Source organism: Rattus rattus, chromosome 9 (assembly GCF_011064425.1).
Source record: "Rattus rattus isolate New Zealand chromosome 9, Rrattus_CSIRO_v1, whole genome shotgun sequence".
NCBI lineage: Eukaryota > Metazoa > Chordata > Mammalia > Rodentia > Muridae > Rattus > Rattus rattus.
Window position 1 is genome coordinate 55,990,640 of NC_046162.1, and position 16,879 is coordinate 56,007,518.

General features: G+C 53.5%; 2 protein-coding genes across 2 annotated transcripts; one reads left to right on the forward strand and one right to left on the reverse strand.

The window, feature by feature from the left end:
* Nucleotides 1-3,183: 3,183 nt before the first annotated feature.
* Nucleotides 3,184-14,637, forward strand: Pgap3 (post-GPI attachment to proteins phospholipase 3). Its single transcript, XM_032913425.1, has 7 exons — nucleotides 3,184-3,463; nucleotides 4,699-4,796; nucleotides 5,673-5,825; nucleotides 11,700-11,762; nucleotides 12,285-12,346; nucleotides 12,619-12,755; nucleotides 12,914-14,637. The coding sequence occupies exons 1-7, from the start codon at nucleotides 3,283-3,285 to the stop codon at nucleotides 13,222-13,224; spliced, it is 1,005 nt and encodes a 334-aa protein (XP_032769316.1). The 5' UTR covers nucleotides 3,184-3,282; the 3' UTR covers nucleotides 13,225-14,637.
* Nucleotides 14,638-15,289: 652 nt separating this feature from the next.
* Nucleotides 15,290-16,853, reverse strand: Pnmt (phenylethanolamine N-methyltransferase). Its single transcript, XM_032913375.1, has 3 exons — nucleotides 16,635-16,853; nucleotides 15,892-16,099; nucleotides 15,290-15,800 (listed from the first exon to the last, which is right to left on the reverse strand). The coding sequence occupies exons 1-3, from the start codon at nucleotides 16,837-16,839 to the stop codon at nucleotides 15,356-15,358; spliced, it is 858 nt and encodes a 285-aa protein (XP_032769266.1). The 5' UTR covers nucleotides 16,840-16,853; the 3' UTR covers nucleotides 15,290-15,355.
* Nucleotides 16,854-16,879: the final 26 nt, after the last annotated feature.

A 16,879-nucleotide genomic window follows, 5' to 3' on the forward strand; every position in this document is an offset into this window, starting at 1 on the left:
TGACCCTTCTATCCCACCTCCTAAGCGCTGGGATTATAGCATGTGCCACTGCATGGACTAAACGATAATATTTTGAAGTGTGTATAAATATAGCAATATTTCAATTTTTTTTTCGGAGCTGAGGACCGAACCCAGGGCCTTGTGCTTGCTAGGCAAGCGCTCTACCACTGAGCTAAATCCCCAACCCCCAATATTTCAATTATTAAGAGCAACTCAACTATATTATTTGTGAATTATATTTAATGTGGAATTTACCACAATTTTAATATCTCGTATAGAATAGAGACCTGGGAGGCAAGAAATGTAGTTCAGTAGTAGAGTGACTGTCTAAAAAAATAGGTCTCACTTAGCCCAGGCTAGCCCTGATCTGTCTCCTTGAGACAGGCCTTGAACTGCTAATTCTCCTACCCCCACATTCCCCGTGCTGAAATTCCAGGTGTGTGTTGCCATGCCTAGCTGCAAGCTCTAGATTCTCAGAACAGAAGAAGAAAAAAATTTGGAACCTAAAAATCTTAAAGGAGTCCTATCTTCACCTAGTTAACTCAATCAGAGAACTTTTCCCTATCAGGGTTTGATCCATCTTCAAATCAGGATCCTCATAAAAGATACATCCTCAGAATAATAAATACAAAAAAAAAAGTATCAGTGGGGTTGGGGATTTAGCTCAGTGGTAGAGCGCTTGCCTAGGAAGCACAAGGCCCTGGGTTCAGTCCCCAGCTCCGAAAAAAAAAAAAAAAAGTATCAGTAAAGATCAGGCTGTCAAATTCAAAGTAATATTAGGATTCAATTGTATTTCCCATCAGCCACTGGGGAACACGATGTCTGCTTTTTCATTTTTGTTTTGTTTGTTGTTGGATTGTTTTATTTTGGAGGGAGGGTGTGTGTGTGTGTGTCTGTGTGTGTGTGTGTGTGTGTGTGTGTTGTTGTTGTTGTTGTTGTTGTTGTTGTTGAGGCAGGGTCTCCCTGAGTAGCCCTGGCTAGTCTGGTACGCAGAGATCTACTGCTTCTGCTTTTTGAGTGCAGGGATTAAAGGTGTGTGAGACTCCCCAACCCTGTGAGGCTTGCTCCCTCATTTCAATTTCCCAGAGTGAAATGAGGTGGCCCAGGTGGCCCAAGTGGCCAATGCTTATACTCCCAGCATTCAGGAGGCAGAGGCAGGAAGATTCCAACTTGCAGACCACCCTGGGCTATACAGTGAGGCCTCATCTCCACAAAAAATAATAATTTCCTCATCCCTATCAACCGGATGGTCAACTTCAAGGACAGTATTTATGTTATGTTTAACTGGAGGAGGTGTCATTCACAGAAAATTCAGGGTGAATGATATATCCTTGAGCTGTTTGCTGGGTCAATGAAGGTAAATCCCATGATACTTCTTGCTCATCCACACCTCGCCTTCATAATTATTAAATCCTACCCTACAACCCCAATTCTCCTTCTAGGATATAAAGGGAGAATGACCACGGGGGTGGAGGGGCAGGATTTAGTTACATGACACCAAAGCTACAGAAAGATTTGGGTGCTGGTGGCTGGGCAGAGAGATTGAGGTGGGGGACCAGTCACTAAAGCAAATGTCTGTATTAAGGTATGTGCATATACACTCGATGCCTGAAAAGGCCAGAAAAGGTTTCCTTACCCCCTGGAGCTAGCTTCACAAGTGATCACCTGTGGATGCTGGGAGCTGAGTTCTTGTCATGTGCAAGCATAGTACTCATTCTTAACTGCTGAGCATCTCTCCAGCCCGAGAACCTGTTTCTTATGTATTATTATTGTTGTGTGTGTGTGTGTGTGCGTGTGTCTGTGCCTGTTCGTGTGTGTGCGCACGGCACTGCACACTTGATGTCAGAACTTCGTGGAGTTGGTTCTCTCCTCCTACCTTAATTTTTTTTTCTTTTTTTTTTTCGGAGCTGGGGACCGAACCCAGGGCCTTGCGCTTGCTAGGCAAGCGCTCTACCACTGAGCTAAATCCCCAACCCCTTCCTCCTAACTTTATGTGAGTTCTGAGGATTCAGTTCAGTGAAGAGCCTTCATTCACAAGTGGCTGGCCCACCCAGATAGTTTTAAGTTGTTCATTCACTTTAAAAAAAAAAAAAAAAAAGGAAAGGAAAGGAAAGGGATCTCAAAATGTCTCACATGGAAACCAAAGTTCTACTTTAGTGCCAAAGGTGAACAGGACAGGAAAGGACTCCATCTCGTATCAGAAAACAAGCCAGTATATATTACCCTGCCAGTGTTAACAATCACCCTTAAAAGGCAGCCTTTAATTGGTTAAAGAAAAACAAGCAAAAGCAAGAGGGCCAAAGCAGACAAGGACAGGAGACTCTGGAGACATGGACCTTTAAAATGTATCTGGAGCAAGGGAGTGGAGACCAGCAGGCCGGGTCACTCTGAGTTGAGGAGTTAATAAAGAATTTTAAGAAAGAGATTGGTCAAACTTGAAAATGGATCCATGGTTAGTTTTTGGGTTTTGTTGTTGCTCTTTGTGTTTGTTGTCAGCTTGACAGAAGCTAGGATCATCTGGGAAAAGGGTACCTCAGTTAAGAAAATGCTTCCTTTAGGTTGGCCTGTAGGCAACCCTGTAGGGTACACTCTCTTTATTAACAATTGATATGGGAGGGTCCATACTACTGTGGGTGGTGCCAACCCTGAGCAAGTGGTCCTGGGTGCTGTAAGAGACTAAGGAAAGCCAGCCAGTAGGCAGCAGTCCTTCGGGACCTCTGCTTTCTTACCTCCAGGTTCTTGCCTTGGCTTCCCTCAAAGATGGGCTGTGTTCAGGTGAAATAAAACAAACTCCAAGTTACTTTTGGTCATGGTCTTTACCACAGTAATAAAAGCTAAATAGGAGAGAAATGCCTACGGGAGGGGACCAAAGTAGAGACAAAGACACCTGTTTAGAAGTTCTGCAGCTCTTTTAACGGCAGCGTCTTTAATAAAGGTGATGACATAAGAAATTGGGAGAAGTGGGGCACCCAGAAACTGGAATCTAAGAGAACGGATGACAGAAAGGCGTCTGCTTGAAACAGAGACCGTGGAAAACAGAAGGAAGAAAATACACTTAATTTGCTCCTGAACGCGAACCGCCCCTTCTCTTTGAATGCTGTATATTATAAGAGACAGCAGTTTAGAAGTGGGGCCCGCCCACTGAAATCCGGGAACTTTTATTTAAAGCGGGAGGGCGTCAGCGGAGGTTGCAACCATGAACACAGGTACTTCCGGTTGCTACGGAAGTGGGACTTCGTACTCTTCCAAGCTCCTCCCTCAGCGGTCGGGCAGAGTGACAGGATGGCCAGGCGGACGGTGCCGCTGCTGCTGCTAACCTTGGCAGTGGGACTCGCAGGGAGTTCCCAGGGCGACCGCGAGCCGGTGTACCGCGACTGCGTGCTGCGGTGCGAGGAACGGAACTGTTCGGGGGACGCACTGAAGCACTTCCGCTCCCGCCAGCCAATCTACATGAGCCTAGCTGGTAAGCCCCACCCACCCGTGTAAGCCCCGCCCGTTGTCTTTAGCCCCTCCCACTATGCCCTCCTGTTCTGCAAATCAGAACCTCAGTTTCCCTCTGCGGTCTCTTATGAGTGTTAATGTCTGGAGCCTCCTGAATGTCTGGAGGGGGGGCGGGGGGCAGGTATTGCATAAGACTGTCCCACCTTTTTAGAGGCTTCATTTTATTTATTCAGACCACTACTTGTTAAATATAAAGTAGAAGACCTGAAATAACCCAGGAGTCAGGCCAGGATCCTGCCCCTCCGGGCTTACAGTCCCCAAGCAGGTGAATATTAGCCTTCTCCAAGACAGAATGGTTTGAGACCTAATGGACCCATAGATTCAGCACTATACGCATTTGGAAGTGAAAGAGATGGAGTTTGCTTCAGTGGGTGGAGACAGGGACAACCAGGGAACAATTTAAACGGGATGGAATTGATGCCAACCAACAACATATTGAGCACAAATGTTTGACAGGTGTCACAGCAGGTCAGTTGGCTTTCACCACAACCCTGTTAGATACTTTCCCTAATCCACTTTAAAGAAGGGAACACTCAGAGAGATAGATTAAGTACGTTGCCCAAGGTCACACAGTCTGTAAAGGGGGAAAGGATCGTTCCCAGTTCTAGCCTGTTTGACCAACAGCTCATCCTCCTTACTACCCCCTTCCCATCCCAGACAGAGGCAACAGAGAGCTTGGAGGTCCTAGGAGGATTTGGGTACAGGCAGCACCTTGGTTTACCCGGAGAGCAGGGAGCAGGAAGATTAGTGGCAGTGAAGGAACAAAGGCAGCTGGGAACATGAGGAGTTAGGTGAAAGGTCTGAGCTTGATTTTCACAGGAGGTAGGAAGGCACCAGCGACTCGTCCCTGGGCTCAGAATGGACAAACATGAATCCAGGTCTTCTCCAAGAGAGGCCTGTCAAATGCCGAGAGCTTGGGCTCTCGCTGCAATATTCTTTCTTTCTCTCTCTCTCTCTCTCTCTCTCTCTCTCTCTCTCTCTCTCTCTCTCTCTCTCTGTGTGTGTGTGTGTGTGTGTGTGTGTGTGTGTGTGCACCCACCCTTTCTTCTCTGTCCAACTGGGAAGTAAGATCTTGAGATTCCCTCTGGTTCTGTCCAGCCTTCAGGTCCTCTTGGCCTCCATTCATGCCTGGGCTCCCGGGCGGCTGATGCCTCCCTCAGCCAGGACTTGTCTGTAGGTCCTGTTTGTTTGTTTCAGGCTGGACTTGTCGGGACGACTGCAAGTATGAGTGTATGTGGCTCACTGTTGGTCTCTATCTTCAGGAGGGCTACAGGGTGCCTCAGTTCCATGGCAAGGTGAGTCGGAGGGAGGCTCAGGGAAGGAACATGGCGGTCCTCCAGCCCGAGTTGGTCCAGGCTGTCCCAGCAGTCAGAGGCCGGGGTCCCAGGGAGGGAGAGATAGGACAGGAACTTGTGCTTAGAATCTCTTGCTTTCCCATGGTGCTAATGTGTCTGTCCTGCTTCTGAATTTGGAGGAATAAGGGCTGTGTCTCAAGCCAAGCGTGGTGGTGGTCCACACCTTTAATACCAGCTCTTGGGAGGCAGAGACAGGTGGCTCTCTCAATGAACTTGAGGCCCACCTAGTTGGTGTAGCCAAGGCTTCAGAGTGGGCCCCTCTCTCCAAAAAACAAAGACACACGTAGAAAGATCTGTGTCCCCTTGCAGTAGTGCTGAGGTTCTCAGGGCTGGTGGAAATACCCACTGGTCCTAACTAAGGTGTTTCTCCCCCTGCTTCTCCAATGAGAGTCTAGACCACCAGAAATACCCATCAGACTTCCCAGCCGCTTCGTGCCCTTCGACCCACTATTACCTCACTTTGGCCTGTGGCAGGAACTGGTCACCCTAGTTTACCACAAAGCAATCAGGCACCCCGAAAACGATGGCAATCAATTGAGGAGGGGTGGGACCCAGACCTGGATAGCACGTCTGTATGGTTTCACCTCATGTGTCTGCTGTCCCCAGAGCCAGGCTCCCATGCCAGTGCACGCCAGCCAGGGAAAGACTCTCATCTTAACCAGGGACTTCTGGAGAGACACTCATTGACTTGAGAGAACTTGAAATCCTGAGCTGAGGAACCAGCTGGAGTGCCGTTAATGCAGCCATCATGAAAAGGTGGACCGCGCTGGTTAGGGGCTGCCTCTCCTCACCCTCCTCCCTGTGCTCCCTTTTCAGTGGCCCTTCTCCCGGTTCCTGTTCATCCAAGAGCCAGCTTCTGCCCTGGCCTCGCTCCTCAATGGCCTGGCCAGCCTGGTGATGCTCTGCCGCTATCGCGCCTCCGTGCCAGCCTCCTCCCCCATGTACCACACCTGCATGGCCTTCGCTTGGGTAGGTAGCCTGGCAGGACACTCTGTACCCTGCTCTGAGCAGAGGAGCTCTTACGTCCCCGGTGCTGGGCTTCTAGCAACCAGTTTCTCTCTTTTCCACAGCTTAAGTGTGTGGTAGTCCGGCATGGCAGAAATGAACGGTGCGGCAGTAGGCTTAGCCAGGGCAGTGTTCTCAGGAGGAGGGAGGACAAAGTCACTCTTGTCCTAAGTGAGGAGGCTACAAAGAGACTCCGTGGGGCGGTTTACTAACAGCGATGGGAAGTGGATAGTGGAGAGCCTGCAGGTCTTTCCAAGACCCCTCTGGAGGATTAATGTGACTTTTGTCCTGGCCCAGGGTTCTTATAAGAGCTCAGTCTAGTCCTGTGTCTGTCCTCAGAGAACCCAGGTGAGTCCAGCTGAGTAGGAAAGACCGCCTAGCCTCACCAGTGTGGCTGGTCTGAGGAACTAGAATCCATGGCTTCAGAACCATTGAAGAAATGTGGTCTTGGGTCCAGATGGGCACCTTGGGATAGGAAAGGGGGTGCAATGGATGTCTGTCAGAGCTTCTATGATAGGCCATAAGGGAGAAATCCCACTCATTCCCCTTCCTGCTGTAAGAGCCTCCATTCGTGTCCATTGGACACCTGCTGTGGGATAAGCACTTTGCTGGGTGCTGGAGGCCCCCAAACATGTAAAAACACAGTTCCTTGCCCTCTGGTCCTAATTTCACAAATCCCCGATTAGATGTCAAAGTACAGCCTTGAAGAAAGCCCAGTGGAGGGAGGCGCTGTAGGGCACTCGATGGGGATGGGCCTACAGGGCAACAGAGGAAGGCCTCCCTGACGTGAGACAGCCGTGAGGAGTTGAGGGTGTCAGGGTAAATACAAGAAGAACGGGACTCTTCTAGACAAAACCAGGAAGTGTGAAGACAGCAGAGGATAAGGGCTTCTGTTGGCCCAAAAGGCCAAAAACCACAGGACAAGCAAGAAGAAGGCCACTCCTGGTCTAGTGGTTGGAGGACTCTGACCATAGCTGATGGCACAGTGTGTGCTGAGGTGCACACAGGCTGATCTGACGAAGGGACGGACATGGAAGGGGGTGTTAGGCCTAGTACTCGCCCTTCAGTGATTATAACTGTCAAAGGCTATGGAATAACAGCGAAAAGAAAAGAGAAGGAAAAAAATTACGAATTTGGGACAGTTGGGCAGAATGACCACGATGCAATCCCAGCACTCAGGAGGCTGAGGCAGGAGGACTTCAAGTCTGAGTTCACCATAAGTTGCACAGTTGATACCTTATCTTAATTTTGGCGGTGGAGGGGGGAGCAGGCTTGGTGACTCTCATCTTTCATCCCAGCACTCAGGGTGCAGAGACAAGAGGATCTCTGTGGGTTCAAGTCTAGCCTAGTCTACAAAGCAGTTCCAGGAAAGCCAGGGTTATTACACGGAGAATCTCTGCTTCAAAAAAACGAAGACAAATTTAAGTCTGAAAACAGTAGTTATGGCTGGATGTGGTGACTCGTGTCTGCAATGCCAGAGCCCAAGAGGGGAGGCAGGTATGAGTCCAAAGCTATCCTGGGCTACATAGTACATTCTAGAACAGTAAGTGCTACTGAAGAAGGGCCACATGCCACATGCATGTGGTGCCAGGCTTGTCCTCAGCCCTTGACCAGCATGTGCTGTGGGATCCTCATCGTGTACCTGTGCTCTCTGAGTAAGAGTCAGACACATAAGGCTTTGGCCCCAGATAACAGCTAACAAGGCAGCACATAGAGGAGATGGGGCTAGCCTCTAGCACCACACCACTGGGCTCTGGGGCCTGAATGTTCCCTGGGATGAGCACTGGCTGAGCATTTGCTAGGGGCAGAATCATATTTTGCATTTGTGTAGCTGGGAATTCCAGCGCAAATCCTGTGCAAAGGCCCAGTCAGCCTGGGAAGCAGGTCCTAGACACACCGGGAAGCTCAGCAAAACCTAAGAGTTAGAAAGTAGGGCAGGTCTTCTGGGAGGGGGCAGATGCTAAGGTTACTGGGGCTCTTTCTTGCCCTTATGACGTATTCTAGAGACACAGGGGCACAGAGTCCACTGGTTGAATGAGTTAGTTTTTGTTCCTGCTGAGATGGGAGGGGTCTCATTATTTAGCCCAGGATGGCCCTTAAGGTTCACTCTTCCTGCCTCTGGACCCCTGGGCTTTGCTGTAGTAGGCAGGCCCCACAACATGTACTCTAGGCTGGATTTCACACTTGCCATTGAGCCTTGTGTTTCTGCCTGGAGGGTGTGGCAGTGGACTTTATCCTGGGCCGGGTCTTCTAGCACAAGCGTGACTCTCATGTGTGCTGGGCTGTGGATAGAAGGGCCCCTTGCCAGCTTGAGGTTCTGCCGTGGGGGAGCGGGGGGGAAGCAGGGCTGTCTCTTCTCTGATAACTCTATCCCTTAGTGGAGCCTGTGAAACTTCAGCAGAAGAGGGTGGCCCCTGCCTTGCCGTCTAGACCTAGGTTTGGCCTGAACAGGTAGAGTTCTACATGCTGTGGCCCTTTGAATTTATGGGGGGCTGGCCCTCTGCCAAAGCTAGGAGGCCAAACCAATTCATTTCCTACCTTTATCTAGCAGGGGAAGGGCCTCAGATATAGATGGGAGATGATTTGCTAGGCACTGATTGGACCTCCTCTCCGGAGGGAAGGAGAAGAGAAGAGGTAGGCTGAAACTCTAGGGGAATAATGGCTAGCCTTCAGGAAGGACTTCCCAACTGTCAGACAAAAATCTAGTGAAACAAACAATGTTAGGAAACAAGAAACCTTTTACAAATGTTGATGGATTGGTTTGTGCATCTAGGCGCACAGTGAATGCTCACGCCATGGCTTGTGTATGGTTAGACTGTAAAATTATTATTATCTTATTGACTCTCTCTTATCATGGAGGTCCTGGGGTTTGAGCGAAGGCCAGTCAGGTTTGGCACAAGTACCTTCACCCAAAATGTCTCACTAGCCCAGGAGTTCTCCTTTGATGATGGGGGGGAAAGCCCCACCTCCCCTTGGAGGGAACCCAAGGCAGTCTTGCCCGGCTCGACTGTGGCCCCTGTGGCCCCAGGAGGGGATAGGATGGCAGCAGACATCATATTTAACATTCTGCCTCCCCCGCTTCTGAGACACCAAGCTATTTAAAGATCCACTTGTCCCCACCGTGATGGTGTCAATGACAGCCCCGAGCACTGGGGCTTAACACTGGGGTCAAATTCCTGACAGATCTGGCTCACTTGGCATCCAAGCAGTTTCGCGGCTGTGATATTTTCGTCTGTTTTTGTATTTGCCAGCAAACTGAAACAGCCCCCTGATTCCCTCCACCCGCCTCCTGTCCCCTCACCCCAACAACGCTGTCACCCCGGGGCCCCATGTCCCCCATTCTCATTGTTTACACACAGTTCTCACCTCCCCTGTCGGTCCCTCCCACCACACTGGGCACAACCGAGGAGGAGCGTAGAACAGTTGTGTATGCGTGGGGTTTCCCCTCCCTTCCCTGTCCATCTGTCCTCTGTTTGTGTCTGACTACAAGCTCTGAGGGGAACCAGCACCTGCTGAGACCATACTGACGGGGCAGTGGCTTGGGAGCTCGAAAATGGGCTCTTCCCATAGTCTGCACCGTGGGAGCTGGGGCCCGAGAGCCCCATGCTTTAATCTGGAATTTGGTGGCCCTTGAGGATGCAGGGACATGGGGGTGGCCTGGTGGACATGATGAAGAAAACAGAGGCTCATGGGTCACCTGTGTACCAGGTGGCAGCAGTAAAAACCACAGGTAGCGGGAAAATGAAGCAGAACAGGTAAATACATTGCCTGAGGACAGGACACACAGGAAATGCTGTGCCGTGCTTAGAGCATTAAAGCCCCAGGTTTGGGTCCAGGGCCTGCTTTCTCAGCAATACTTTGAGGAAAGTATCAGAAAGACCCCACTGTTCATGGGATACTCCCTAAGAGAGACGGACATCCCAGGGGTGTAGAGTACAGGCTTCAGATAGGACTCAGTGCGTAGAAGGCCCCTGGGAGTCATGCAGATAAGGAACCCAGCAGCCCCCACCTGTCTGTGGCACTCAGGCCTGGCCCAGAGCACCTCTGCCCTCTCCTTCCAGTGTTCCAACTGCCACTTAGATCAGCCCTCTTGTCACCTCCCCCTTCCTGCTGTGGGTGACAAGGACTCCTGGCTGGCTGCCAGTGCCTGCTGCCTTCATCTCCTCCCTCCCACACAGGTTCCAGGGCCACTGTCCTCCCTAAGATGTCCCTGCACCTGGTCTGCCTGATCCTGGTGACCGCTGGGTCCCTGTCTCCAGCCTGGGGTCACCCCTCTCCCCACACGGACTCATGACAGATCTCACGAGGGAGGGGGTGAGGGCCACCCAGGCCTGTCCCAGCTGAAGAGAGAGAGCTTAGACTTGTTCTGAACTTAAAGGTCATAACCCGTGTTCCAAGTCAGGTTTGGCCACTCATCCTCAATAAACCAATTTAAAAAGCCAGACTAATAGTGGCAAACCACAAAAGGAGATATATTCCGTGTGGAGTGGCCACATTGGAAAGTCTGCTTATTGAGAATGAGTAGCTGAAGCTGGCATGGGACACAGGCTGTGACCTCCCCTCTCAGATTCGGTACCAGGCTGAGGAGCACAACCAGGAAATGTAAAGCCACCTCTCCAAGCCTGAGGGAAAAGCCAGAAGAAGCCTACCCACCATGGGATGCACCTCAGAGCCTCCCGAAGGCTTCAGAGGCCGTTCTTCAGGTAGCCTTCGCTAAGTAGAAGGCACTGTGAGGGACTCGCAGGCTGAGATAAGCCCGGCTCAGCAGTGGGTGGGAACAGAGAGCTCCCAGAGCCACAGCCCAGCATCAGAAGCCCCACCTTTCCTCCACTCTGCCCTCTGTGTTACCCGGGGCTCTTAGCAGTCTCAGGAGCTCGGCTATGTCTCATCCTTCTACCATGGGACCCTACAGACTGGCTTCCTGACCTGTCCCTGTGTCCCCCCTGACTGGCCACTTGCCGTGGTACTTAAGTGGGCAGCTCCCACAGGCCTGTGCGGCAAGTGTCTCTGCCCAGTCTCCCAAGTATGACAGGCCAAGCCCTTCCCTTCCTTTTGTGACGAGCTGCCACCGATTTCTCAGCGTCTGGTTTGTGTCTCCACCCTAGCTTGCTCTTCTCTCCGTAACTGGGGCCTTTGCTGGGAACTCGGGTCTGGAAGAAAGCACCAGCACGGACTCCCACAATATGGTGCATCTGCAAGTCTCACACACTGCCCAGTTCTGGGAAGAGGGCCCCCGGCATTCCCCTGGGCCATTCTGCTATTCTGCCCCTGCTCCTCCCAGAACTCTAGAACAGCTACTGGCTCGGCGGGTTAGGCCAGCCTGGCCAGGAGGAAGCTGGGCTAGGTTGGCCACTGCCTTCCTCAGAGGCTAGACTCCAGTGGGATCAGCTTCATCTCCCTCCCGGGATTGCTATTCCACCTGACACACCCCAAGCTAGCTCAAGTCCCCCCACCCCACCCACCTCATTCCCGCCCCCAGAAGCTGAGGTCACAGGCTCCCACGGGCTGGGGTGGGGCTGTCATCACCTGGCAGTCGGGAGGAGGCAGGGCCCTGGGGGCTGTTGTCTTAAAGATTGGGTAATTTGGGAACTTGAATCTGCCAGGACTGGTTCCGTGGCCAGGCCAGAACCTGTGGAAGCTACAGCTCTTCTGGCCTGGGGGATTGGGTGGTAGTTTACAGTGGTGGGAAATCCTCCCGAGGGGACTGGGTTAGGTTGGAAGTGAGTCCTCTGCTGGCTCTTTCAATGGACTCTCAGGGCATAGGAAACACTTTCTCTAGCAGAGCTCCACAGTCTCCTCCTCCTTGGGCAGCATGCTGACCAGCCTCTCCTTCCTCAGGTGTCTCTCAATGCTTGGTTCTGGTCCACAGTCTTCCATACCAGGGACACTGACCTCACAGAGGTGAGCACCTCCCAGCCCCCTGCCTGGGACAGCCCCAGAGGAGCCCAGGAGAGGGCAAGGCAGGCTTCACAGAGTGAAGGCAGGCATCCCAAACCAGGCAGTGCATGGGGCCATACCTGGATCTTGCCAGGGGAGTTCTGTCTTCTGTCATTGGCTTTCTGACCTATAAGGCCACTGAGCTGAGGGGGGGTGGGCGGAGGGGATGAAGTCACTTTCCAGGGTTACCCAGCTACCGTGATCACAATTGGAGTCCATGTCTGTCACATCCCAAATGACGTTTTGAGTCCCATGGTGTGCCCTTCTAACGAGGGCCCTCTCCGCACCGTGCATGCTGAGTCGTTCTAAATGCTCTGTAACGTGGACACAGTGAGACAGCCATAGGCAGAGGGGTGAGAGATAGGGCTCCTGCTCACTGCAAGTTCAGGCTCTGTCCCTTCCCTGCCTCATGCCCTGGGGCTCCTCTGTGGGCCCTGGGCCACACTCTGCTCTCTCACCTGGCCCCATGGGCTCTCCCACCCTCAGAAGATGGACTACTTCTGTGCTTCAGCCGTCATCCTGCATTCTGTTTACCTGTGCTGTGTCAGGTGAGCACCTGGGGCTAGGGGCAGAGAGGGGACTGCACATGTCCTCACATCTCCACAGGCCCCACCTGGGTGGGGGAGGACACCTGAGAGAGGTGGACCTGGCTTCTCTGGGAGCTGTGGCCTTTGGTTTCTCTGAAACAGCCAGCTTGGTGGGAGAGGGACAGGGCAGTGGCTTCTGAGAGCCCTCAACCCTCTGGGCTAGGAAACAGTTGAGGGGACACAGCTCCGAGGACAGCCAGCTGCTCTCTGAGCTGTTCTGGGTGGCTGGACAGGACCGTGGGACTGCAGCACCCAACCGTGGCCAGTGCCTTCGGTGCCCTGCTGCTGCTGCTGCTGACAGGACACATCTCCTACCTGAGCCTTGTCCATTTCGACTACGGCTACAATATGATGGCCAACGTGGCTATAGGTGAGCTCCCTCGGAGAGCCGTGGCTGGGCATGGGGGGTGGATTCTTGGGGGGGGGGAAGCTGCGATGGGAGGCTGGGGCTGGGGAGAGTCGGGGGGAAGGCAGCTCGAATCCAGAGGGAGATCCAGTGAGGACACCGCTCCTGTCCCTGCCCCCCAGGCCTGGTGAATCTGGCGTGGTGGCTGGTCTGGTGCCTACGGAACCACCGGCGCCTACCTCACACCCGCAGGTGTATGGTGGTGGTGGTGCTGCTGCAGGGGCTGTCCCTGCTGGAGCTGCTCGACTTCCCGCCCCTCTTCTGGGTTCTGGATGCTCACGCCATCTGGCACATCAGCACCATCCCCGTCCACACCCTCTTCTTCAGGTCAGTGCTCCGCCCAGCCTCAGGTTTTCCTTTCTCTGCCCTTCCTTGCCTGCTCCCCCTCCTACTTGCCTGCTGTCCCCCCCCCACCGTCTGGGACGTTCTCTGACCTGGGTGTCTGCCTCAGTGGGCTCATCTCTCCACCCACAGGTTTCTGGAGGACGACAGCCTGTACCTACTGAAGGAATCTGAAGCTATGTTCAAGCTGGACTAGAGAGGCCAGGAGGGAGCGGCTCTGCCTCGTCCCCGAGGCTTTTCCCTTCTCCCCCTGAGAGGAATGGTTTTTCTCCTTTTAGCTTCTTGAACTTGACCATGTGGGGTTCGGACCTGAAAGCCTGTAGCTACCTGGCCATTGCTGGCCCTCACGTGGAACCTGTCTTGGGAGCTCCCACCTCACGTCTGGGACAGGGAAGAGGCAGCTATCCCGTACCTGGGGCTAAACTGAGACCGTGTTTTGAGGTCTACAGAGAGGACTGCTTTTGTGTCCTCAACCTCCGCCCCCCTTTCCACCTCACTCGTCCCCATAGCACCACCCTGAGTACCTCCACTTGCCCCCAAAACCACACCCGCAGGCCTTCGGGTACACTGGGATCTCTTTTTGTCAGGGCACCACTAGGTGGCACTGGATGCCTGCTCTTCAGCTGCCCAAGTTTCTCTCTGGGTCTGAGGAACTGGGCTGCTGCCGGGAGGACTAAGGGTTTCTGCCCTGCCTCCTGCAACCTGCAAGTCTCGACTTCAGGGCCAGGACCCCAGAAAGCTCAGGATGAGAACCCAGTCTGCTGTTCTGGTTGGGAGTGGGCACATTGACACATAGAGGGATATGGGCCAAGCCAGGAGCAGGCGACCAGATAGTCGGTGAGCTGGGGGATTGTGGGCCTTCACTTAGAGTGTACAGCGTGGGTGTGTGTTCAGGGGGCGGGTGATTTGGGGAAGGTATGTGTAAGAGACGAACATGCACGGAACATGCTGGTAGGAGGCTGAAGCAGAACAGGGGGGTCAAGTCATCATCAACAGTCACTTGAGCTCCAAGTCAGCCCCAGGCCCCAAGGCCATCCTGCTGCTAGTATCTGCACATGACTTTAGGATGCTGGATGTGGGTGCCCGCCCGTGCCCTTTGTACCCCACATAAATCACACACCTCCCCCCACATGTCTTGAGAGCACCTTGAGAACTAGCCCCTGGAAGGCAGAGAGAGGGGAAGAGTGCCCCGCCTCCTATTCCTTTATCTTGGGATGGTGGATCTCCCACCTCAGTTCCCTGCTATAGAACTTTGTCAGAGCCGGACTCTCCCGGGGCAATCTCAGGGCAAGCAGAACCCATCCAGCCTGCATCCTGCACCAGCCCGGTCAGGAAGGCTGCCTGCCCCTGCCCTCTGCTCCCCTTTGTGGGGGAGGACAGCTATGCCAGGGCTCTAGCTCAGGTACTTGGGCAGCCTATTAGGGTTTTGGTTTTGTTGTTTTTTACTAAGAACAATTTTAAGGCCAGAGGCAGGAAAGGACAGATTTAATAAAGCAATTCCTGGGTGTTGGGGATTTAGCTCAGTGGTAGAGCGCTTGCCTAGCAAGTGCAAGGCCCTGGGTTCGGTCCCCAGCTCCGAAAAAAAGAAAAAAAAATAAAGCAATTCCTGGCCTCACGCACCCTGACTCTGCCCCTCTCTGTGTATAAGGTGGGCTGGAGGGAAGGAGGCATCACTGGCCAATGGCTGATCTCTATCCGGGCACGTGAGAGTGAGGGTGGTAGGGACCAGGCATGGAGCCAAGTAGAGCCCAAGGCCAGCGGAGGGCCGGGGCCGGGGTTGGGGCTGGGGCTGGCACTGGCTTTTGCCTTCTTGGGTCTCAGCCTGTATTTGCGTCTGGACCTTAACACCTTCCACCTCTTCACTTCAGCCCTCGGATCTCCAGCCCTGACTCTTATTCAGGCTCTCCGAGCTTCACCTGGGGGCAAGCTGGTGGCACCCGCTACCCAGCTGAGGCTGGGTGACTAGCCGCGAGAACCACACAAGCGCCCGGCACGTGCCGTGTGGCCTTCCTGGGGAGGGGAGAATGGGTGGCACAGAAAGCAGCCTTCAGGGAAGCTTCTAGGGCAAAAAGAAAAAGCTAGGATTGGTTCCTCCTAAGCCTCGGAGACCTTTTCCTATTCCTGCGTCTAGGAGAGTCACAAACAGCACAGACATGGCAGGGGACTGTTACTTTATTAGGTGCCACTTTGGGTGATAAGGAGTTAGGGAGGCAAATGGAGCCTCACACCTGCACCTCCATTTTCTGGGCCCAGGCAAAGAAGATACCCTTGACGTCATCCACACCCGTGCGGAGGTGGGCAGGCATGACGTAGGTGCGAAGGTCTCGGACCTCGTAACCACCACAGACCAGGGCCTCCCTCACCTCCTCCTCTGACACTGGAACCACAGACAGCCTGGCCTCCCCAGCAAGGTACCACGACTCCTCCAGGGCCCCGATGAGGAGGAGATGACCCCCGGGCCTCAGCAGCGTCGTGATATGATACAAAGCCTGCCGGAAGCTTGGGAGATCCGGGCTCACAGCCTCCAGGCAGAAGGCAGAGACCAAGGCGTCAGCAGGCAGGGGTGCCAGGCCCGAAGCTCCCAGGGGCTGGGGCTTGTGCACATCAATGGGCAAGACTCGCTTCACCCTCGCTCGGAGCTGGCGTTCTTTCTCCTGCCAGGACTCACTGTACAGGGGGCACAAGGCGGGGCTCAGTCCTCCACCGCCCTCCAGCACCCGCCCACCACTCCTTGTGAAGCTCCCAGCCCAGTTCTCACCCCTTGTCCTCGATGAGGCAGACATGCTGGCTATACACACTCCAGTCGAAGGCTCCTGGTTCCTCTCGCAGCCAGAGTCCCAGCTCCTGCCGGTTGACCTCCAAGAAGTCTGTCATGGTGATGTCCTCGAAGTGGGCACAGGCACTGAGCAGCTGGTATATGGTGGGGCCTGAGCCGATGTCAATGAGGACCTGTCCAGACACCTCACCTGGTAGAGCAGAGGAGGGGATATCAGGGGGTTCCTGCCTCAGCCACCCCTCTCCCTCGTGTCCTCCCCGGCACTTGTGCTGACAGGGCTCCTCTGACTCGGGTTCCACCACTCAGAAACTAGCTCTAGTTACAATTTAGTGGGGGAGATCCCTTGGCACCAAGGATGGAGCCTCTCTCTTTGCAGTCTCCAACCTCTCTCCCTCTCCCTCTCTCTCTCCTTCATTTCCTTCTTCATCTCCCATCTTCTTCTCTCTCCTGGTCCCATCTGTCTCTCAATCTTAAGCATCCTCCCCTTGAAAGAAAAGGACTTTAAGTCGTCTAGTCAGTCTTCCAATTCCGGGCCTCAAGTAATCCTCCAAGCCTCCGCATCCCTAGTAGCCAAGACATCGTCCTCTCCTGTTTGTGCCAGCTACACACCTATAGTTCTGCTTCTTGGTTCCCCATTTAGTGCACACTCTTGTTTCTCTCTCCCCGTTTCATGTTTCATTTCCCTATGACTTCTGCTCTCTCGTGCCTCCGTTTCCAGTGCTCACCGGTGGCAAAGACTTGTGCCATGCAGCGAAGCTTCCAAGGCCCCACACCATCAGGGTTGCTCAGGTCCCCACGAGGAGGCGCGTAGTTGTTGCGGAGGTAGGCGCGGGGCTCAAAGCGCTGGTAAGCCAAGGCGACCTCTGCCTGGCCAGGGTCGGAGTCAGAGTCCATCCCTGCAGTGTGCTTCCGGTCTGAGCCACGGTCCATGCTCCTGTTGAGGCCGCCTATCTCCGCTAACCTCCCCATC